The 21947-nt window shown below is 53.4% G+C and overlaps 6 protein-coding genes across 6 annotated transcripts; 4 read left to right on the forward strand and 2 right to left on the reverse strand.

Annotated features, from left to right (window-relative positions):
* Window positions 1–256: 256 nt before the first annotated feature.
* On the reverse strand, window positions 257–1536 carry C8A04DRAFT_31762 (Alpha/beta hydrolase family-domain-containing protein; the record flags this gene model as incomplete). The annotated part of the gene is made up of 2 exons (XM_062781871.1): window positions 257–1100; window positions 1175–1536. The coding sequence occupies 2 exons, from the start codon at window positions 1534–1536 to the stop codon at window positions 257–259; spliced, it is 1206 nt and encodes a 401-aa protein (XP_062634046.1).
* A 3464-nt stretch (window positions 1537–5000) lies between these two features.
* On the forward strand, window positions 5001–7348 carry C8A04DRAFT_14700 (uncharacterized protein; the record flags this gene model as incomplete). Its single annotated transcript, XM_062778199.1, has 8 exons — window positions 5001–5158; window positions 5237–5345; window positions 5432–5550; window positions 5684–5941; window positions 6012–6093; window positions 6194–6368; window positions 6466–6812; window positions 6920–7348. The coding sequence occupies 8 exons, from the start codon at window positions 5001–5003 to the stop codon at window positions 7346–7348; spliced, it is 1677 nt and encodes a 558-aa protein (XP_062634047.1).
* Window positions 7349–7769: 421 nt separating this feature from the next.
* C8A04DRAFT_14713 (chaperonin 10-like protein) lies at window positions 7770–9025 on the forward strand (the record flags this gene model as incomplete). The annotated part of the gene is made up of 3 exons (XM_062778204.1): window positions 7770–7830; window positions 7935–8620; window positions 8678–9025. The coding sequence occupies 3 exons, from the start codon at window positions 7770–7772 to the stop codon at window positions 9023–9025; spliced, it is 1095 nt and encodes a 364-aa protein (XP_062634048.1).
* A 623-nt stretch (window positions 9026–9648) lies between these two features.
* On the forward strand, window positions 9649–11361 carry C8A04DRAFT_39689 (kinase-like domain-containing protein; the record flags this gene model as incomplete). The annotated part of the gene is made up of 5 exons (XM_062784679.1): window positions 9649–9663; window positions 10010–10470; window positions 10516–10556; window positions 10641–11104; window positions 11167–11361. 5 exons carry the CDS (start codon window positions 9649–9651, stop codon window positions 11359–11361), a joined length of 1176 nt encoding a protein of 391 aa, XP_062634049.1.
* A 1478-nt stretch (window positions 11362–12839) lies between these two features.
* Window positions 12840–13187, forward strand: C8A04DRAFT_14705 (uncharacterized protein; the record flags this gene model as incomplete). Its single annotated transcript, XM_062778203.1, has 1 exon — window positions 12840–13187. A coding segment is annotated over one exon (348 nt), but the record flags the coding sequence as incomplete, so codon positions are not given.
* Window positions 13188–17198: 4011 nt separating this feature from the next.
* On the reverse strand, window positions 17199–19477 carry C8A04DRAFT_31767 (uncharacterized protein; the record flags this gene model as incomplete). The annotated part of the gene is made up of 9 exons (XM_062781872.1): window positions 17199–17667; window positions 17753–18290; window positions 18346–18401; window positions 18462–18510; window positions 18563–18661; window positions 18718–18778; window positions 18855–19118; window positions 19208–19395; window positions 19474–19477. The coding sequence occupies 9 exons, from the start codon at window positions 19475–19477 to the stop codon at window positions 17199–17201; spliced, it is 1728 nt and encodes a 575-aa protein (XP_062634051.1).
* Between the last annotated feature and the right edge of the window lie 2470 nt (window positions 19478–21947).

Consider the following 21947-nt stretch of genomic DNA (forward strand, 5'->3'; position numbering starts at 1 on the left):
GTCCGTTTATAGCTTTGATTCCGCCCTGCATGCTCAAAGCTAGGGTTTTATTCTTTCCCAATCTGATGCGGACTTTAAGGAAATCATCACTGTCGGCCGATGGCATCAGCCAACCTCGAGTTCTTGAATCAACTAATTACAGCAACAGGGGAACAGACTAAATGGTACATTCAATTGAAACTAAGATATGGAAAACATAATGATGGTCTAACACAACCCACTCTCCCTGTCTCGTCATGGACCCCCTTCTCCCCCTTTAGAGACCCGATTTGTGCAGGAAATCAAACGAGACCTGATAACCAGCGGTCGCATTGGTCGACAAAGTCAGTCCATGTCCAGTCTTGGGCTGGATATGGACATCGACATCCGCGGCACCCTTGTAAGTCGCCTTGATGAGCTCAAGGTCATACGTCCCCGTACAGTCACCGCCGCAAGCGCCATAGTCATTCTCCCCAACAACCATATGAAGCGGCCCCTTAAACAGCGCTCCCTGGGTGCCAAACCCCGAGAGGAGCGACGCAAACTCGCTGACAGCGACGGGCTGCCGAATCTTCCAGGCATAGTCCAGCAGCGCCGGCTCAAACGTGCCCTTACGGAGAAAGTTAAGCTGCATGTTGGACTTGGTCGCGGGCACCAGAGTGCCAGACTTGCGGTCTCCAAAAAGGACCGGGTCGTTCTCGGGCGCGTACTCGAACCCCCAAGTGGCGAGGTTGAGACCGGGCAGCGGGATGTTGGTCATGACGAACCCCGTGGCAATGAGCCCGTCGCTTTCGGTGGGGTAGTTGGTGATCAGGCCGACTGAGATGATGGAGCCGAGGGAGTGGCCGACGTGGACGATCTTGGAAGGCTTGTACGTCTTGAGACGCTTGTCGGGGCAGTCGCCGAGGGTCTTGGAGGCGCTGACAAGTTTGCCTGAGCGGGCGAGCTCGGTTAGGTACCGTAGGATCTCGACTTGAATGTTGACTTGGACGACATCGTATGGGTCGGGCTTCTCGGAAGAGCCTGTCCCGAGGCGGTCGTAGGTGAAGATAGAATACCCTTCGGCCAGTGCTGCGTCGACGTAGGAGTACTCCTCCCGCTTGATTTCAGCGTCCCAATACCTTGTATGTCTTGTTAGCTTTCCAACCTCCCAACGGTCGTCTCGGAAAATGCCACGGCGAAGGGGGAAACCAACCTCGAATCAAAGCCGGCACCGTGGGTAGCGACATGGAGGATGTCAGACCGGGCGGCGGCGCCCTTTGGCGGGACGCATAGCTGTCCGGTGATCTTGAAGGTCCCCTTGATGGGAATTCGCCCCATCATTAACTCTGTGTTGTTGGGTGTCGTCCTAGTAGTGTGGAACCGGACCCAATCCACAGCGTCAATGTTGTTGTCAACCCGGGGCTGTTGCCACCGGATCGCCGTGGTGTCGATCGGGACAGGGACTTCGATCTGGACGCATGACCGTTTGTGTGAATTATGTCCTGCTGTGGGTGACGCTTCTCCAGCTGTGATGGCCAGAGCTGCGGCGACAAAGGCAATGAGTTTCGACGCCATTGCGTGCATAAGAGAGAAATTATCGGATTGAGATTGTCAACGAAGTTTGGTGATATTGGAGGATGGTCAACGCCTGGAGGCTTGCTGGTGTCCAAAGTCTCATATCTCACATCTACCCGCCGGCACAAGCCTGCTTTATAGGCATCCGATCTCGTGCACCGCCATCTCCCCTTCTCACCACTTACCATCGGCCTCCCGGATATCCGTACGGTTCTAAGAAAAGGATGCATGAATTCCAAACGCGATTCGGTCCTGACGCGCCGGCGTCGTCTCCTGCGCGTATCCGACTTTCTCAAATCATTCCTAGCGTCTAGCTCAAATACTACCTATGTAAACAATTGAAATGGGGGGCTGAGTGACTAATACGCTGTCCCAATGAACAGAAGACGGCTGCGCCACATGCAAATGCGTATCCGGAGCACTGGGACGTGGGCGATTAGGTGATGCCGCTGATGCGTCCCACGCTTGGCGGAAATTAGCAAAATGCGGAAAAGACCCGAACGCGACCAGCCGATTTTCACGGAGCTGACGGGCGAGAATCACGGAGTCTAGCCAAATTCGGCTAGGGCCAGCGGCAACACCGGAAGGCGACACGTGGGCGACCCTACCCGTGGTCCTCTGATCAAAGCGGTAGCGACGTATCAGAAGTTGCGGCCCCGAATGTACACCCAGTAATCCTGTGTAAAAAGGACAGGGGCGGCGGAGTGATCTATCACTGCTCCCTCTCTCTAGTTCTGAGTGTTAAGCTGCTGGTTCTCGACATCTGCCTTCGGTACAGTATCCGGGGTTTAATGTTTTTAGTTCAGACCCTCTGTGCTGCGCTCCAACCGTTCCGCAAATTCATTACTGCGAAGGTTCAACAGGTGAGTTTAGAACATCAAGGCGGAAGTCGAGAGTTATGGCAGGGGCCAACTCTTGCGTTCCGAAAGCAATGAAAGCCGCTCAAGATACCTAGAATGGGAAAGGGCAAATGTTGTGGGTCAGTGGCCCACCTTTAAACTTTTCTCCCGCGCCATCACAGACACAATACGGAGGTTTTGGCATCACGATAAGTTGGTGTCGTCGCCATCCTGGAGACAGGCATACAAGACGCTGCAGTACCGGGTTCTGTTCCCGGTATTTTTGTGCGTTGCCGTGTCTTCCTCTTAGCTTGCAGTAATTATTTGGTGCTCACATACATAGCCAAGTTTTTATAATTGGTATAACTAATACAACCAAAGAGCCACGGAATTGCGCTCTTGTGGTTTTTTTTTTTGCTTTACTCTCTCGCTGTAATTATATTGCTCATTGCATGCATTCATGACTCGACCCGAGTTGGTCGTCAAAGCTCGACTCCCTGGCCTCTTGCCGAGTGCATCACCCGTCGTGTGGACGCTCGACGAAATATCGGCATCGTTGCGGAGTTACGGAGGACAAAACGAGACTCTGGATCGAGAACCTAACTCCTTAAGTTATTGAGTGGAAAAATGGAACAGTCACTTTGGGGCTAGTCGGGCGAACTCGCCTCGCATTGGTCCACGCTGAAACATTTTTGATTCAGATAACCCCCCCCTCCCCCCCCCCTGCCTTCAGCTTTTGTCTCAGAGCTACCGTTTCGACTACCGATCAACTTCCCGCGGAAAACAAGCTTCTCACCCTGACGTGTTGAACCTCAGAGTCAGACAGAGCAACCAGAGAATTTCTCGAAATAGTTAGCTGTTAGTTACATTCTGTCTTGGTTGAGTTCATATTACATGTACCATCGATTGCGCTTTCTTCTTTCTCAAAATGGTAAGCTTCCCATCCGAGCTTCTCCACTAGCCAAAGAGCCCCGGCTCGTCCTGAAGTTTTAGTGTGGTATCTGTTAAAGTTGAGATGAGCATGACGGCTATAGCTATTAGCTCGCGGTGCGCCAGAGTCGCTAAGATCGTCGGGATTGACCTCTCTTAGGGATGTGTTGATAATGATGATCTTCTAAGTTGTGACCAACCCGTTAGAGAAGAGGCGGTCAACAAGAACCGAAGTATTGATGTCCTCGGTCCTCGGTGGTCTCATGGCTAAGAAAGGGACACCAACTGGGATGAAATACCGAGCCATCCCTCCTGCATTGATTCGCCTTTCACCTCTGTCCAGGCCATTTCTCAAGTCACTCACCACAAGCATTTGTAGCTTCTAGTTACCTTGTTTTGGCCGTTCTATTTCTGTAAACAACAAACACACAAAACACACACACACACACACACACACACACACACACAATGCGCCCCACCACCTCGCTCACGATACTCTCCATCCTAGGCACTACCCTCGGTCTGGTCCTGCCGCACCACCAAAGCCCCCAGGGCGCCCTTGACAACCATATTGAACCCCCGAACGACGGTGCCACCGCCGTGGCCGTCCCCAACGCCGGCCTGCCCAGTGACAGTAACCCCAAGGTGTCGTATGGTTGTAGCAATGATACCTACCAACTACCAACAAGATTAAATTTGCACCCGTCTCGGTCTTTTCTAGGAGTCGCGGCCTGCGTGCCCCCCACTCCGATGGAGGAGGTTCCTCGGAACGCATTTTCGTTGGTCAGTCGAACCCATCACCCCACTCACACCGAGATGTTGGTTCCTGCCTCGACACTAGTAAATGCATCTGCAGACTGCAGGCACACTCTCGCCCGACTGTCTGGGCTCAGCTGCCAGCGCTTCCGGCCTGTTGGTTCCCCTCTCCCATCCATGCAGGGGGAGGTGACGAATGAGCAAAGGGCTCCAGCCCGACAGCCTGAAAATTCAATATTACCAGGGGTCTCGTAGGCGGCAAAGGACGGGACCTACATCCCGGCTAATGCGTGCATTTTCGGATCTCGAAGCGAGGCGATAGTTCGCTGTTGGTTGTTTGATCTTGGATCTCCGGGCGGTTGTTACTGAGCCCGGTGAGAGTACGGGCAAAGGATCGTTGCGAGAACGAAGAGATCGAAAATGGCAATGCGCCCGGGACGCGGGGGTTTCGGATGGTCCAGGACTCAGGGGGTAAGGCCATAAGGGGCCGGAATTGGAAGTCCGTGACACATGGTGACAGCGTGATTCAACCCTCGGTGAAAGTCTGCTTTCGATCTCGGTCTTCCGTAAACCCGGCATCTCTCGGCTCAGACTAGCAACGGCACATTCATGTTCAGATTGCCCGCGTGCCTTGAGGCATGTCCCATGGGCCCGGCCGACTAGGTTCTGTGTTGCCTTGCCAGTCCGCGCAAAATTACTGCCCCCCGTTGTCTCTTTCCCTGATGACCTCTCTGCCTGTCCTGCTCTCTCAGGTGTGTCCTAAAACACTGGCTATCCTGTCTCATTCATCTCCCACTTATCGTTCACACTCCCATACTGGGTGAATTCAAACTCGCCCTCAAACATACCTCGACTAGACAACTGCTGTCACCTATCATGAACAAAAGCTTCCCTCGAGCCTTGTGGCTCAGTTGTCTCGCCAGCACGGTCACCGCCGCAATGGCGAGCAATTTGCCGGGCCAGAGACTTGTTCGCGCAGCAAGCTGTACTCTCTACGACATCCAGGCCAAGGATACCTGCCGGTCCATAAGCCAGGCACACGATGTGAGCTATGCTCAAATCATCTCATGGAATCCTGAGCTCGACTCTTCCTGCTCGTGCGTTTACCCCGTCAAATACAAACTTGGCAAGACATAGCTCCTCGGTCTTCTCCGCTAACTCAACAACCACATTAGAAAACTTGCCAATCTTACCAGTCTCTGCATCACCAACCCTTCCGGGGGCGGATTTGCTATGCCGAGCAATGACCGGGGGGTAACAACCACTGTAGCCACAACCACGTCCGTATTTTCTGGCTCCCAATTCATGATGCCTTCCCCCTCCACAGGGGATATCCAACATGCTTACTCATTCTTCGGCTTTGTTGCAAGCCAGTCCCATCTCCCACGGCCCCCGACTCCAATGCTAGGGGCGGAGAGTGGCACTTTGTCGAGAAGGATGAATCCTGCTCAACGATCACGGAGAAATACCATATTGGGTTGAAGGACTTGTGAGTTTTCAACAGAGTTTTGTTCACAATTTCATTTATGCCTTTCTCCACTCACTCGTTTTCAACCCTTTTGTTGGCTTCTTTGTGGCAGCAACGTCAGTGATGCCCTTGGGCCAGGGTGAACAAAAGCCAGTGTTAACACGTTCTACACCCTTTTTCTGAACCCCCAGCTCTGGACAAATTGCACGAACCTTTGGGCTGATACGTATTATTGTAGTGAAGCAGTGGGCAGCATCACAACGTACCCGGGGTACCTGCCTACCACGACGGACATTCCGTTCGTCCCGGTCGAAGCGACATCTTTGCCTTGGGTTCCGGATGTGTTGGAAAATTATACGTCGACGGAGCCTATCATCCCCATAGCAAACGGCACCCGCAAAGACTGCTATGAGTACGAGCCATCCGTTTCCTGCTTGTGGTTGTTGGGACCCATAATCAAGTATCGCTAACATCACTCCCAGTTATATGTGGCTCGACAATATCACGGATACTTTGATTGCCGACTGTTGGGCCATGGCGATGGTTTTTGACACCACTGGTGAGGTACGAATGCCCCCCGAACCATCGCTTTGATCAAATATCTTTGTCCTTGGTAATCCCAACTACTGGCTAACCTCGATATAAACCCGAATTGACGAGATAGGAGTTTATTCTCTGGAACCCTTCTCTTGAGAATGAAGACACGACGGTGTCGACAACCGTAACCGTTGTAGCTGGCGTGACCTCGACGTTGACAAACAATCCATACGCATATCCTTGCACCTTGTCTGAGAGTATCTCGTACTGCGTCCAGCTATCGTCCCCTACTCCCCGTAAGTGTCCCTCTCTAGCACAGTCAGATTTTCAGACGCATAGCCACCAGAATAGCATTACTGACCCCAGCTTCATCCTATGTTTTGTTTTTCCGCTATGCAGACGTCATATCTCCCAACGTGACCATTCCCACCCCCAGGGCTGCCGGGGAGACCCCGGACTGTACGCAATGGGACCTAGCCGAGTCTTACAGCACTTGCGACGACTTCGTGGAAATGTTCTGGCTCACGAATGCCGAATTTTACGAAATGAACCCTTCAACGGGAGAAGACTGTGATGGGCTTGTCCCGGGCACTTATTACTGTGTTTCCACTCTTCCCGGCGGTGCCATTGAGCCCGACGATCCTCTGGAGGAAACTACCAGTCAGTCCGGCACCGTGACAAGCACAAGCAAGACTGTGACCAGTACGGCGACGTCGGGTCACATTTCTACTCCGTCTCCGATTCAGGTAAGTAGCCGGGCTCAAAATATGAACGAGGCTCCTGAGGAGTAGCGTGGATTTCTCCGACACCAGAAATCCATGCATCTGTATGACAGTGACTAACCGCCCTTCAGACCGGCATGGTCAAGAACTGCAACCTCTTCTACAAGGTCGTAGCCGACGACGGCTGCTATGACATCGCCCAGGCCCAGCACATCGCCCTTGACGACCTTTACGCCTGGAACCCGGCGGTCGGGACCTCCTGCGAAGGCCTCCAAGCCAACGTATACATTTGTGTGGGCGTAGCCGCCACGGCCACCACCACAACCACGGCCACCAAAACTACAGGTACGGGCAGCGGAACAGTGGTGACCCCGACGCCCACACAGACGGGCATAGTGGATGACTGCCGCTCGTTTTACCTGGTTGTGGCGGATGACACGTGTTACGATATAGCGCAGCAGCACGGCATCTTGCTGGATTCCTTCTATGCGTGGAACCCGGCGGTGAAGACGGATTGTTCTGGGCTGCAGGCGAAGGTGTATGTTTGTATCGGGTTATAGATTCGGGAATAGCTTTCGGCGATGGCTGCTCGAAAATGTCGAAAAGGGTTGCCAAAGGCCCTACAATAAATCCTTGATCACTAGTAATGTGAAAGCCATCCACCGGCGAAACTATTGTAGCTCAGAATTTGACCAAACTTCGTGTTTCACAGTTCCCTAATTCCCACTCATGAAAAACAATTTCAGTTGTTTTTATCCTTACATCGACTAGACGCAAAACAGGTGGCCAATTTACACTATCTCACAGCCGAGGACGTGGACGTTGGTTGGTGTAGCGACAACCACTCGTGACATCATCATCCTGTCTTTCATTCGTTGGCCCACTGTTCTCCTCACTCACACATAATTAGTCCGGGCAACATGACTAGCAATCTCTGAATTTTAACCCAAAATACCATCACTTTCTGCACACAGTTTCAAAATGACCGAATTCGACATCCCCAGCGAGCAATGGGCGCAGGTGATTGAGAAGTCGGGCGGCCGTATGTTGCTGTTTACTCACCCCTAAGCAACCCCCCAATTAGGCACCCTGATTACCTAAGTAAATACCTATCCAACCGCCACAACTAACTAACCCCCCTCCTAGCCGTCGTCTACAAAAAGATCCCCGTCCCCCGCCCGGGCCCCGACGAAGTTCTCCTCCACATCCACTTCTCGGGCGTCTGCCACACCGACCTGCACACCCTCCAAAACGACTGGCCCATCCCGGCCCCGCTGCCCCTCGTCGGCGGACACGAAGGCGTCGGCACCATCGTCGCCAAAGGCGACCTAGTCGGCACCAACGACACCGGCCTCCGCATCGGCGCCCGCGCCGGCGTCAAATGGCTCAACAGCAGCTGCCTCGCCTGCGCCTTCTGTCTCGCCGGCGACGAGCCGCTGTGCCCGCGCGCGCAGTTCTCGGGGTACACGGTGCCTGGCACGTTCCAGCAGTATACCCTGGCCAAGGCGGCGCATGTCACGCGGATTCCGGATGATGATGCCGAGGGTCGGAAGTTGGATTTGGCGGCGCTTGCGCCGGTGTTGTGTGCGGGGGTTACGGTGTACAAGGCGCTGAAGGAATCTGGGGCGCGGCCGGGTCAGTGGGTCGTGGTGGTGGGTGCGGGAGGTGGGTTGGGGTCGATGGCGGTGCAGTATGCGCGGGCGATGGGGTTGCGGGTGGTGGGGATTGATGGGGGGAAGGAGAAGGGGGATAGCTGTCGGAAGATGGGGGTTGAGGAGTATATCGATTTTACGGATTATGCTTCGGACTCGGAGGAGGGCAGTAAGGAGCTCGTCCGTGCCGTCCGCCGGGTGTGTTCGGATACGACTGCGGTGGCCTCCAACGTGGAGCAATCTCCGCTCTCCGGCCCGCACGCTGTTCTCCTGCTGGCCGTCTCGCCGACTCCGTTTCGACAGGCTATCCAGTACGTGCGCTCGCGCGGCACCATTGTGTGTGTTGGGCTCCCGCCTAACGCGGAGCTGCGTGCGCCCGTGTTTGAGACTGTCGTGCGCATGATCACGATCCGCGGCAGTTATGTGGGGAATCGCCAGGACGCGCAGGAGGCCCTCGGTTTCTTTTTGAGGGGTGACATTAAGGTGCCTGTCAAGACGGTCGGGCTCAGTGAGCTGGGCGATGTGTATCGGGCCCTGGGCGAGGGCAAGGTTGTGGGGCGATGTGTGGTGGATACTAGCCGGTAAAGGTGAGGTGCTTCTCTGTACAGTCAGTACCTAAAGGTACAGTACCTACCGGAGATATGATCATGCCGTGTGTCACGGGAATTTTGAGATATGGGCTATTTATGTAAGAAAAGCAGGACATCAGACGGAACAACTTGGAAAATCAAAAATATATCACCCGCCACAGGGAGGGTATCGCAGACCGGCGACACTCTCAAGCCAGAGGATGAAATGTTGTTTGTAGTGCAATCAAGAGAGGGTCTGGGGTCAGCGTCGCAGCGAGATCGCAGCGTCACATTGTAGGTAAGGCGAGCGGGACGACCCGTGATTAGTGTAGACAAGGTCCTTGGCTCCGATGTAACCTCGGGATACCTCCTAGTCTCGGGCCGTGACGGGACGCAACGGTTCGGCAGCAATGCCGGCCGTTCAAGTTATTGAGTCTTCACAAGTTAATGGAAAAATTGTTTTTGGACAAGGTCATCAAACTCTGCCAAAAACCGGCGGACGGCCAACAGTCGGCATCAGCATTCAAACCTTCCGCCACCGACCAGCACAAAGGGCTGCAGCCAACGGACCAATTACCAACCTATGAGCGATTCAACCGCCGACTTGAACCAACCGCCACCTTGTATTTGTCCCCCCCAATGTGCCAACAACAGGTGAACCAGTGCTGGGCACTGGCTGAAAAGCATCTACATATTCGTACACGACGAATAATTAGATGACATTGGATGTGTCAAATTCGTGTGCCTAACCCATGGAACTCGGTTCTTTCCGTGCACGGCCCACCAAGGCTTGGCATACGAGCCTTACCCCGCCCAAATAAGTACCTCGTTAGCCCTCATCTATTGATCATTTGCGGAACTTTCTTCTTTCATCTTTATCAATCCAACGAACTCCAGCCGCCAGATCTCTCGAGCGCCCTCTCGCAACGCCCATCACTGTTTAGGTAGGTATTAAAAAAACAAGGAAAAAGTCAGCACCGGCGCCATATCTCAACCGAAGCAAACTTTGCCGCATCACGCCTGGCTGTATCGACACACCACGCTCGTGATGCAAGAACTCGTTGAAAACGTCGAATGTTACGTGCCCGGCGGCTATCATCCAACTGATATTGGAGACACCATCGCGAACGGCCAGGATAGCTACACTGTCGCCCATAAGCTTGGACACGGGGCCTACTCCACTGTCTGGCTGGTCAAGAGACAGCGCAAACACTGTGTCGGCCAACAAGACCCTCCTCCAGTCTCGTTCCACGCCCTCAAGATCTTTCGGTCAAATATAGGTAACATGCGCGGCGATAACGAGCTGCACTTCCTCCAACGCCTCGGTCAAGTAGGCAAGTTTGGTCACCCAAACATCGCCATGGTCGAGGACTCATTCACTATCTTGGGCCCCAACGGCCAGCATCAGTGCCTCGTCTCCCCCGTCCTCGGATTAACCCTTCATTCAATCAGCACAAAGAAGTGGGCCCCTTCCCAACGACACCATATCTGCTAACAACTGACAAGCGCCGTCGCCTTTCTTCACTCTCACGGCATTTGCCACAGTGGTAAGACTCCGTTTTCTCCCGACGCTTGATTACTGCACTCATTCCACTGGGACACACCTGCTAACTAACACACATTGATCACAGACCTGACGCTTTCACACATAGCAATCGCTATCCCAGATATACAGTCCGTTTCCGAAAGCCGGCTTCTAGAGCTCCTGGGCCCAATCAAAGACGAGCCGCTTCGGCTCCGCAAAGGCCCTGTGCCACGCTCCAAACACGGCCCAAAGAGAGTAGTTGCGGCTGCGTCCTTTTCCGGGCCCGACCTTTCATCGTTGACAAGCATCCGGGTTATCGACTTTGGCTGCGCCTTTCTCAGCTCCAGCCCGCCACCGACCCTGGGATGCCCCGTTGACTTCTTTCCACCGGAGCTCCTATTCGGTTACCCAGCCACGACCCACTCCGATGTCTGGCAACTCGCAGCGCTTCTTTACTACATCTACGCCAACCACTACATGTTCCAGTCCGGCTTGCAGATCTACACTCTGCTCGTTCGTTTTATCGTTCAGCACTACGGCCCAGTCCCGAGTAATTGGAGGGGAAAGTATGTCTGAAGTACGGTCTCGCAGAACCGGGTTAAGAACCGGTTGCACATCCCGAGCCAGATTAGTGGTATAATGGTGAGATGTCGGTGGTCTGCTTTGAGGAGTTTTTCGCCGAGGGGGCTTCTTACCTCTCGGCAGTGCAGCGGGACGAGCTAACGCGTTTGCTCCGTGACATGGTGACGTGGGAACCGAGCCGACGCATTTCAGCAGCGGAAGCACACCAGCGCCTTCAGTCTCCAGCCCTGTCCTCTATGCAGTGAAGGGACGGCTAAGCAGCTAGGTGGGTAGGTTGGTAAGGCGGTAGGTTTTATTTCGTATTTGTGTCAAGGTAGTGGGTATCCATTTAGAGATCCATGAGGTAGGTATCTACAATGTAGTCAGTAACACGAGACATTGTATGATTTAATCGGAACCCATGTGGTATGTACAAAGCCCCCCTTTGCTTAGACACACACAATCAACTCTTTGAATGACGTTGCACGATTGCAACTTAGGCAAATAAAAAACAATTACACCGGCATTGAACTGATGTGATCGGTATGGGGCTTGACGCGACAAATTCCAAGGGTGCTGTCGGCCGCGTACACAGGAGGTGTATAGCGATGGTGTAGCGAGGACTTCCCTATAGTTGATTTACCACCAACAACTCCTTCGCGACATATCACTACCTTAGTAATGATAATGAACCCGGGCGAATACAGTTGTTAATGTCCTCGGAACAAAGCCGCCAAACAATCAATTCCCAAGAATCAATCCTAGGTCTTGAGCAGCAGAGTCTATCTGGCAGCCATGGAAAGGCAAACGGCATTATTGAGATCCGAGATGTCAGAGAAAGCATGTCGCCTAAGCACCACCGGAAGTCAGTTGACCTAAGGAAACAGGGAAACCCGTAGTATCTCTACCATGCTGATCCCCTTGGTGCTCCTGAGGTGCGATCAAGGCGGACCGCCCAAGACGTGCGAGGTCTGCGAACAGTGGTCTTCCCTGCCTAGGTAGGTAGAACAGCAAACGGAGAGCGTTGGCTCAGAGTGAATTTCTGAAATCAGGACGTCTACTAATTACCTACGTATTTGACCGACTCACCGCTGCGGCTTGAGACTTTGGAGCTAAAGTACATTCCCGACTTTTCCGTGGCCCTGCCATCCACAAACATTGTCGTTACTGTTGGGGATAATGGTCTTTAGTGGTTCAGATTGCCGGCGAGCCGGGCTGCCGCAGCCAAAGTCGTGCACACAGCCGGCGGAAACCCCAAAGACGCAAGTCTTCGGATTCGTTGCGTGTGTTTGTGTCGGCAAACGAATGGATTGGCTGGGCTTCTCCTGTCTAGGTGTGAACTACACAACGTTCTGAGCTATAATTAAGAGGCGGTCTTGCTCGACAGAGGCACGATGAACGACGAACCAAACTACCGCAAAGTTCTTTACGTTCGCCAACGGTAATTAATCACTTCCCGCCGTTGATATTCCTTACTGAGGGCAGTTCTGAAGAGCATCCCTCACCTCGTATGCGAGCCGTTCCCGTTCAAATACAGAGACAATAAGACAGTTACTGACGTCTCGAACGACACCTTGTACGGTCGACCAAGAGGCAACTCGCAGTCATTAACGCGCAATTCACAAGTGTATCTCGAAGATGGTAGGCACTCCTTGAATCTCGGGGACCTCAACCAAGGCAACGCTGACAGTTGACTCGGAACCAGTCGCTTTCCCACCCCAATCTTACCGCATTCCCCGAGGACCCTCCACTGTGCCACCGTTGTGGGCGGCGGAGCGAGAGGTTCCTCACCCGACGCTCCAATCGCAAAGGAAACGCCAACCGCCCCTTTTACAAATGCCAACGTTGCGACAAGTTCCTGTGTTTCGCAGACCGCAGGGGTAATATCCCTGACAATCCATCCTGTCACTGTGGCGCTTCAAGCAAGCAGCAGTTGGCTGGTAGGGAGAAGAAGGTTCCCCGTGGAGTACACTTCGTTTGTAGGCTAGGGGAATGCGACTTCTACCAGCCGCATTTTGACAGGAGCGGGAGACAGGTCACGGTGGATGATGACGATCTTGTACGTCGCTTTGCGGAGCTTGGATTCTTGTAATTAAGCCCATTTACAAGCCCAGCGGTCGGGTCCCCCTTGCTCTCCTCGGACCGTCTGCGGCTTTGCGCAACCCGAATAACAAGAGCCTTGATCTCATCCTCATTTCGCATCAAGCAATCGACCGCTCGGTTATAGTGTATGTACAAAACGCCCATTCCTTGTCCAGGCAATTACGAGCATTCATCCTCCCCCAGGCCAGGCACCGACGACATCATTACTTATACTTCGATTTAGAAAAGATAACTCATCGCCCATCCCGCTGAGGATGAATCATTTGTCTTAATAAACCGTCTTCTTTTTTGATAACTAGGGATAAAACATTTGTGTTGTTAAAAAGTCTTCTTTCTATTCATTTTTCCCGTTACACATTCTTCTTTTTGCTCTGAAAAGGATAAATCATTTGTCTTTCATTCACCGTCTCCTTTGTATAATAATATTGGCACCAAACTTCGTTAATATCTCATTACTCATTGAGTAATTATGCGTCGCCCGAACGACCTTTCCGCCCACGCAGCCGCACGGCGCAAACTTCGCTACCTCCGTGTTTGATTAATTACCTAATGACTTGGTGCAGCGCAGCTGCCTGAAGCACGCTGCTGCATTGGCACTACGCTGGACTAGAAGGTTGTTATGCATCATGCGAGACCTGACTCGACGGTGGCCAACACCTCCCGCACAACCCGCGCTTGCCGCGGTATGGTGCGGTATGGTGCGGTATTACACGCTAACAATGATGACAGGTGATGACCCGCTTCCTTGCGAGAGCTTCTCTTCCATTCTTCCCATAGCTTGCGTCATAGTAGCCCATGATCCCCTCGGGCCTCACCTTCCGACAATCAAGTACCTTTTGCATTAGTTATTACATAATTAGTAGGTGATGGTGGAAGGTGCAACGATGGCATTCGGCCAAGCTAGCCACCTCGTTATCCATAAGCCGGTAATCACAAACGTAACCTTTATGCGTCTCTTCGCAGCCAAAATGGGCCGTCGGAAGAGGGGTCGTTATGCAGACGACTTTCTAGCCGAGCCCATCGGAAGGACACACCTACAACACGGGGTCGCGTAAGTACCTAACTGGGCCAGCCACATCGCCGCGCCAACAACAGGAAGTTGGACGGTAATATCAGTCAAGGATGAGCACAACCCCAGGCCAAGTTGTGTGATAGGCGAAGGTTGAAAATCATGCTGGCAGATGCTGCTGTGAAGAAGGATCAGTTGCGAGAAGTTGACCCATGTTTGGCTACGAGTACGATCCCTTTTTTCTCTCACCGGAACACAGCGTTGAGAGGACCCGCCTGAGATGTCAGGACTTGGATGAGCTCACCGGTCGGGTGTTCCGACGGGCTTGTCCAAAGAGGCCTCGCTCGATCTGTACCTTGACCCCTCCTCTGTTTCTCGACAGGCCGATGTGACATCGGCAGGCATGCTGTCTCGGGCCGCAACGGGGTATGATCATGATGAATCGATGACGGGACCTACCAATAATGCCGCTGATCCAACTCGATTCGGATGCGCATTGTCTCGGAAGGGATGTTTCCCGATCGCGGGGCTATCCCGAGATTCTCGCTTTGTGTAGTGTAGTGTACAGTAATTACGAGTCGACTACCGCTGTGCTTTCCAAGAGCCTGAGTCAAGTTCTCGGATGGGATCACCGAGGATCCTGGGTACCGGCTCGGAGTGTGATACTCAATATCCTCGACGCTCTCCCCCCGAACTGAAGGTAAGGAAATGTTCACAAATCCAAGAGGATTCTATTCTGTTTGCCGTGGATGTACCTGACACATACCTAGTTACCTTTGTGAGAATCCCCGCATTTTCAGCTGCTGTTAACCCACCGGATACAGAGAACACTTCCCGCAGGGGCCGCGCTCCCGCGTTAGTTAATTCTCCAGCAGACCACACAACAGCATCGTCGCCAATGAACAGTGCAAGAATGGGGTTGCAGTTTCAACTGCTCCATATCCAAGACCCCCCTCCACTTCCTCCCTTCTCCCCAATAGCAAGGCCGGCCAAGACCATGGACAACCCGAAAGAAGGAATGAAACAGAACTTGTCTTAACCGAACCCATGGGAATGATTCGATCGAGGAGAGGGACCACAACAACTCGACGTCACACACCCTTGTGATGGTGTCAATTCGCGACCCAACAGCCCAATAGAGTAAGCGGCTGATTCTCGAAGCAGCAACCCCAAACGCAAACGCCAATCAGCATCATGTACACTAAGTACGGGACCTGTACAGGAGGTCCGGGATAATCATGACGTTCGACTTGTGCCATTGAGTGTTGACTGTTGAGATTGGACCAGAACCCCAGATTTTCCATCGTGCTCTACGTGCTCAACAAATGATTACGAGATCTAGTTGTTTGCCAGAGGTCCGGGACAAACTCTTCGGGTCGTACCGATGAAAATCGGGTTGGGGTAATTGTTGGTGACTCTATCCCAAGTTACTACGATCGCCTTTCCCCGAATAATATTCTTTCCTTTTCTTTATCATACGCATACTAACGACGGAGTATAAACCCATTATCAGAAAGAAGCAGACGCGTACTTCGAGACTCCGCTGGCATTGTGAATGAGGGGGAATCGGACATGTCTGGTTCCCGCATCCGATGCCTGTTGGTTGAGGAACCCTTTTCCAAGACAAAATATGCTCAGTGTGGTGGAGTTCCTCGCATATTCAGCTGATGCACGAAGTGTGCTTCCTGTCCCTCGCCACCGCGATTTGGAAGTGTCGTGCTGGCTGTGAGCGATCATTGGAGGTTGTGATTCTCAATTTGGACAGAAGCAAATGTAATGCAGATGGCCGACTGCTTGTATGACGTTTGACTTAATATTCTCCTTCCCGCGGCTGCCGCGGGAATTAAAATCAACAAAGCAGATTTCTTCCCCAGCTGAGGTCCGAGGCTCGGTCTATATTAACCGCCCTTTTCCTCTCTCTCTTCCATTCTCTCGCTTCTCCTTTCTCAGTATTCACAACCACTCTTCTTCCTCTTCCCTTGAACTGGAGACCCGAAACCCTAGCCCTCTTCAAACTGAACCTATCTCCTCCGCCACAAACCTGCCATACCAAAAGGAAATAGTCGACTTATCGCTCTTCTCCAGCCCCAACGATTTCCTAGACCAAAGGCAGAGCACCTACCTCGTCCTGGTAGTCGTCGACAACAGGGACTTCAGTTCGACCTCGAGCAGAACATCGCCGCCGAGCTCCCTGACGATGACAACAACAAGTATGAGGTCGCCCATGCGGAACGCGACACCCTTAAGAACATCGCCCTGTCGCAGCCGCTGGTTTTGAACGCTATTCCTGTTCCCCCTGACTGGGTCATCCTCGTGAAAGACCGCGAGGTGCTTGAACAAGTTCCTTGGGACAGCCCGATCGGCCAAGATGGGGGTAATCTAGGGCCGGTTCAGCAGGTGGCCCAACGGCTGAAAGTGAATACGGCATACCCTAGTATTCTTTTCTATCGATTCCTTTTTCAGTCATTTTTAGGATTTTTTATCTAACTACTCCCTTTCCCATTTCACAGGGCACAGACCCTCACAACCTCAGCTTGGGTTAGGCAGGAGGGGTTGAGAAAATGATGAGTTAACGGTTAGCACTACCATTTGTAGGCCGAGTTGGCCAATTAGTCTAAATGGGCGTGCGAGCGTGACGGGGAATGTGGTGGAAGGGGAGCCAATGCTTGGAACGCCCCACCCTGTCCCTCGCTCCATCTGGAAACGGACGTCCGGTCCCCGCTATACCATTTGTGTGGGAGAAGTACAGAGGTGGGCCAGTCTTGCTTGGAAATGCCGTGGACATGTACATATACACCCTTCAGGACTAGGTAGAGAACCGTGATGATTCCAACCTGCTCGAAGAGTCAAAGTACGGTATACACGCTGTCCATTACTAATACAGTAACTCCTGCTATGCTTCCGCTGTTGCAAAAACTACCCGCTGGGTATACCCCCCCTCCCCCATGAGACCACATCTTCAGTGCTTAAACCCCCAAAGTCCCTCCAAATTTAGACGGTATACCCCGCGCTGTTCACCTGCCTAGTTTCACCAACAGCCTCAAACCGGCCATCCCAATGCCGCATCAAGCCCTGCGCCGAACTCTGCCCCGGCGCAATCCACGCGACCTCATGGCCCTTCGCCTGCAAACTCGCCACGACACCGGCGTCATACCCGTTCTCCACGGACAGCGTATCGGGCAGGAGCTGGTGGTGCAGGCGGGGGTGGGCGATGGCGTCGTGCAGCGAGGTACCGTAGGCCAGGATGTTCCAGGCGACTTGGGTTGTGGCCGTGATGATGCGGGAGCCACCGGCGGCGCCAGTAGCAAAGTAGAGGGTACCGTTGCAGGCGTGCTCGACGATGAGCGGGGAGATGGAGGAGAGCGGGCGTTTGCCGGCGGCGATGAAGTTGGCTGGGGAAGGGGCGTAGCCGAAGGAGTTGTTTTTCCCGGGCTGGGAGAAGTCGTCCATTTCGTTGTTTCTGAGGTTGGGCACTTGTTAAAATCACAAGAATCGAAACCGGGGTCATGTGAAATAAGATCATCTGAAATGATGGGCGGACTCACAGGATAATGCCCGTCTCCGGGGTGATGATTTGCGCGCCAAAGAGCAGGTTAATGGTCGTGGTCGAGGACACGGTCAGGCCCGACGCATCAGACGTGACAATGTGCGAGGTGCCGTGGCTCTCGGGCATGTATAGCGACAGCGGGTTGTACGCCTCAACCTCCTGGGTCCGGTCGTCCAAGATGCGCGAGCGGATGTCGCGCGCTGTCGAATCCTGCAGCAGGTAGGTCTCTAGGTCCGTGGTGTTAGTCGTGTACACCGGATCGCCGAACTGCAGGCGTGCTCCATAGGCAAACTTGGTAGCTTCGACGAAGCGTTGGGTGGTCAGGTTGACATCGGGGAGGTCCTTGCGGCCGTACTGCCAGAGAGTCTTGAGGATGCTGGTCGTGATGGCACCGCTGCTGGGCGCATCTGTCGAGAAGAGCCGGAACTTGTCGTACGTGACGTTCAGGGCGCGTTGGACGTCGACGTTGTAGCCCGCGAGGTCCTCCAGGGTCATCGTGCCGTTGGTTGATTGGATGAGGTCGATCATGGATTTGGCTGACAGGATTGATCAGTACAAACCATAACCGATGCATGGCGAGAACCAACTTACCCAGCTCTCCCTTGTAAAAGACATCAATACCCTGGTGAGCGATCTTCTCAAGAGTGCTGGAGAAAGTGTTAGTGGGAGGAGGCCAGTTTCGGCTCGGGGTCAACATTCAAACGTACTTGGCATAGCGCTTCCTGGTGATGATCTCTCCGAGTTCCAAAAGCTTGCCTATTGTTTGTTAGTCTCCATTTCACCACGTCTCTTATGAATATGTGCTTACCATTGGGAGCAAAGTCCTGAGCCCAAAGCGGGTCATCAGTCAGGAACGTGTTGCCGTTGGCCGTGGCGCTGGCCATGTAGCGGACCAGGTCCTCCGTCACTACAAAGTGTCAGGTCAATCCAAAGTTCAAAACCTGACAATGGCCTAGTACTCACCATTAAAACCGTCCCTGGCAACATGCACAGCGGGTAGGACAACGTCCTTCCACGGCAACCGCTGTGACCAACCCAGCTTTGTCAGCCTCAACCAATCCTCCCAAATGCTGACCCTCACCGGATAATAATCAACTCACCCCATATTTCCTATGCAAATGATCCAACCCCTTCAGCTCGCCCGGCACACCAACCGCCAGACCGCCAAAGACGCTCCCGTTCTCATTGCCGGCGTACATATCCTGGAACGCGGCAGCGGGCGCCGTCTCACGGTAGTTGATAGTCTCATAGTGGCCACGGCGGTCGCGCACTAGCATGAAGCCACCGCCACCGATGCCGGAGTGGTACATGCCGATGACGCCCACGCAGAGCGTCGTGCCGACCATGGCATCCGCCGCGGAGCCCTGGATGTCCAGTTTTAGCTATCAGTTTGGTGATGATGATGATGACAAATTCACTTTCGTGTGAACGTGGTGCGGGGGACGCTGCTTACACCCTTGGCGATAAGGTCAATACCAATCTTGGAGCATATCGAGCTCTCGCTGGCGACGGCGCCGTGGCCGCCTTTGGGGATGGGGTGGTGTTTCTTATGGTCAACGTGTTGTTGGTCCACGGGGGACGCCAGGCCCGGCGTGAGCTGGGCCAGGACGGCCAGCCAGTAGGGCAGGAGTGAAGAGTGGCCTGTGGGAATTGTTAGTATTAGTTGAATATTTCTTAGTACCTATTTTGGACGTGACTGTTGGTGTTTTGGCCACTCACGCATGATGCCGGTGACGTGATTTCACGGGACACGAATTCAAGAGAATAAGAGAAGTGAGAAGGACGAAAACGGTTGAAGGTGAATTCACCGCTGCTTGATTAGAGATCAATCACAACTTTGAGTCTCAGAACTCTTCTTGGCAGCAGATCTCAACCAGGTAGAGAAATCCAACTCCGGCCCAACGAGAGACACCAAAAAATCTCCAGTAAATCAACTTTGAAGGAAACAGAGTAAATAAAATATGATCGCGTGGGAGGGAAGGGGGGGCTGACGTGACCGACGCCCGATGTGCGGAGAGACCGGGGAGGTGATAAGTGCCAAAGTGGTTAGTCCACGGTTGTTGTCGGCGCGGGGAATGGCCACACATAACCCTAACCCACACGCCATGTGGACGACTGCACTATCCTAAATAGGAAGGCAAATTTTGCTGCCTTGGAAATTCATTCCAGTCAACCCGCCGAGCGTGGCCCGTGCACCGAGTTTGTTTGGAGCAGACCTTCCCGATATCATCGCCGTGGGAAGGCGCGATTGGCCGCATTCGGCCTGTTGGACGAAATGCTAGTCGTTTGCTAGTTGAAGGATTAGTTGCGTCATTCGAGTTAAATGAGCTTCATTTTTTCACCCTAATTCTCAATTCGGGGTATCACGTTGCTCAACCGACGACACTTTAAAACATGCATCCCGTTAAACCACAGGATGTTTCGGAGGTGGTGGTGCTATTCTTGATCACGGGAGATCAACAATGGGCGTTCTGGTTTACTGATCAGCCAAGCACGGACGCTGATCTCCAACACGGCGGGGAGAAAATTTTGGGATGACAAACGCATTGTGTACGGTACGGACGGCCCGGAGCTGCCCAAGATCAGTCATCATTACCGTCAGGCGGCGGAGCCGGCCTCGAAAATGCCGAGACGGCATCCGGATTCACCGGGCCCAGTGTGCACCCCGATTTTCGATCCGGATTTTCCGGCTCCCTCGTGCAGCTCCGCTTCTTGTCGGCCTTGGTTCCCACGTGCAACACGGAAAAACAGCTCCTCCTTCGCCGTGCACGCACAGGCCAGGCCGGGCTGATCAGCAGATGTCCGGACCATCGGGGCAGGAAAAGGTCCCGTTGATCCCTCGGGACGCCGGAGTCTAGAACTTTTATAACTATGCGTCAAAATCCCAAAGCCTCTCTGACCCCAGCAGACAATCGTCCCTGAACCCTGGTAGACGCTCGCCGAAATTCCAGCCTCTCGCCGTTTCGCATTGACGACAAGCGTCTTTTATGGGCCCCTTTCCTTCCTCGCGTGGGTGTTCATCGAATGTTTGGGCCAATCACAGGCGGTCCCAATGCGCAGGGTGGGGGGAAGTTCCCGATGGTGGTGCAGTGGCTGAAACTCGCCCCCTTTCCACAACATCACCCTTTGTAATTTTTGACCCCTCATCAGCGCCGACGACGACGCTGTTTGCATCAAGGGCGTTGGAAGAGGAGATCTAAACAGCGGGGTATTTGCGTCAATTTTTTCGCTTTGCGATGGAATTGCTAACTCCAAGTTCAAGAACTTGTTTGTTGCCTTCTCGAAGCGGGACCCCGCTGAGCATCCACAAATCGAGGCTGACTCGAAAAGAATGCATAGTCTTATATCCATCTAATCTACTACGTAACGCAGGACAACGCCTCCGCGCGTACTCCTTCAATGCTAGTATGGGCGCTCTAGTAGCCCGGGTAGCTCGCTCTTTCTGCTCTGCGCCCCCAAAATCGAAACGACACGGCGCTTGGGTCGACGGCATAAGACTCAACAGGGTTTCGGCTTGACAGCAGAGCCCCGACCGGGATGTCTATTTGTTTCTTAGGACGTCAGGAGAACCGGGTTTGCGACATAGCTCCAGCTTTCGTCAGGCTTGCGCCGTTTGGAACACTCGTGGATCGCAACGCATCGAAACAAAGGATTGCGAAGTTTCGAACCCATAGGTTCGTCTCATCGTCTCACCGTCTCACGGCCCTACTAGTATCGGTGCTGTAGACACTCTCCCCTTCGACCTCGAGCGAGGTCTCGATGCATTGCAAGTTCGTCTTCTTCTTCTCGTCCCAACATCAACAAGACAGAGAAATCCGCATTGCCCTGGCGGACCCCTCAACGGCCCCTTTACCAGATCGAGCAGCCGCCCAAACCCCCGATTGGCTGGCCGTTCGTCTCAGATTCTCGGTTCCCGCACCCTTACCCCTGGCAGGTCTAGGCGGTTCCCCCTGCTTAGACACGAAACCACACTTTCTTCCAGCTGAGCTCGGCGAAAACGCACCTCGATTTAGTCCTAGCTGTGGGACTTTTCTGCTGTTTCCACCGAGATGCTCTTTGATGAAGGGACGTGGGCTGTGACATGCGTCGAATCCCCACCAGTGATGCCATGTCATCCGAGGGGCTCGCAGCAACACCGAACGGGGCCGTGAAGGCGGCTATGCCCTTGACCCCCGTCTCCTGACTTTTCTTTT

This window comes from Dichotomopilus funicola (genome assembly GCF_033296635.1).
Source record: "Dichotomopilus funicola strain CBS 141.50 unplaced genomic scaffold C8A04scaffold_72, whole genome shotgun sequence".
Classification (NCBI taxonomy): Eukaryota; Fungi; Ascomycota; class Sordariomycetes; order Sordariales; family Chaetomiaceae; genus Dichotomopilus; species Dichotomopilus funicola.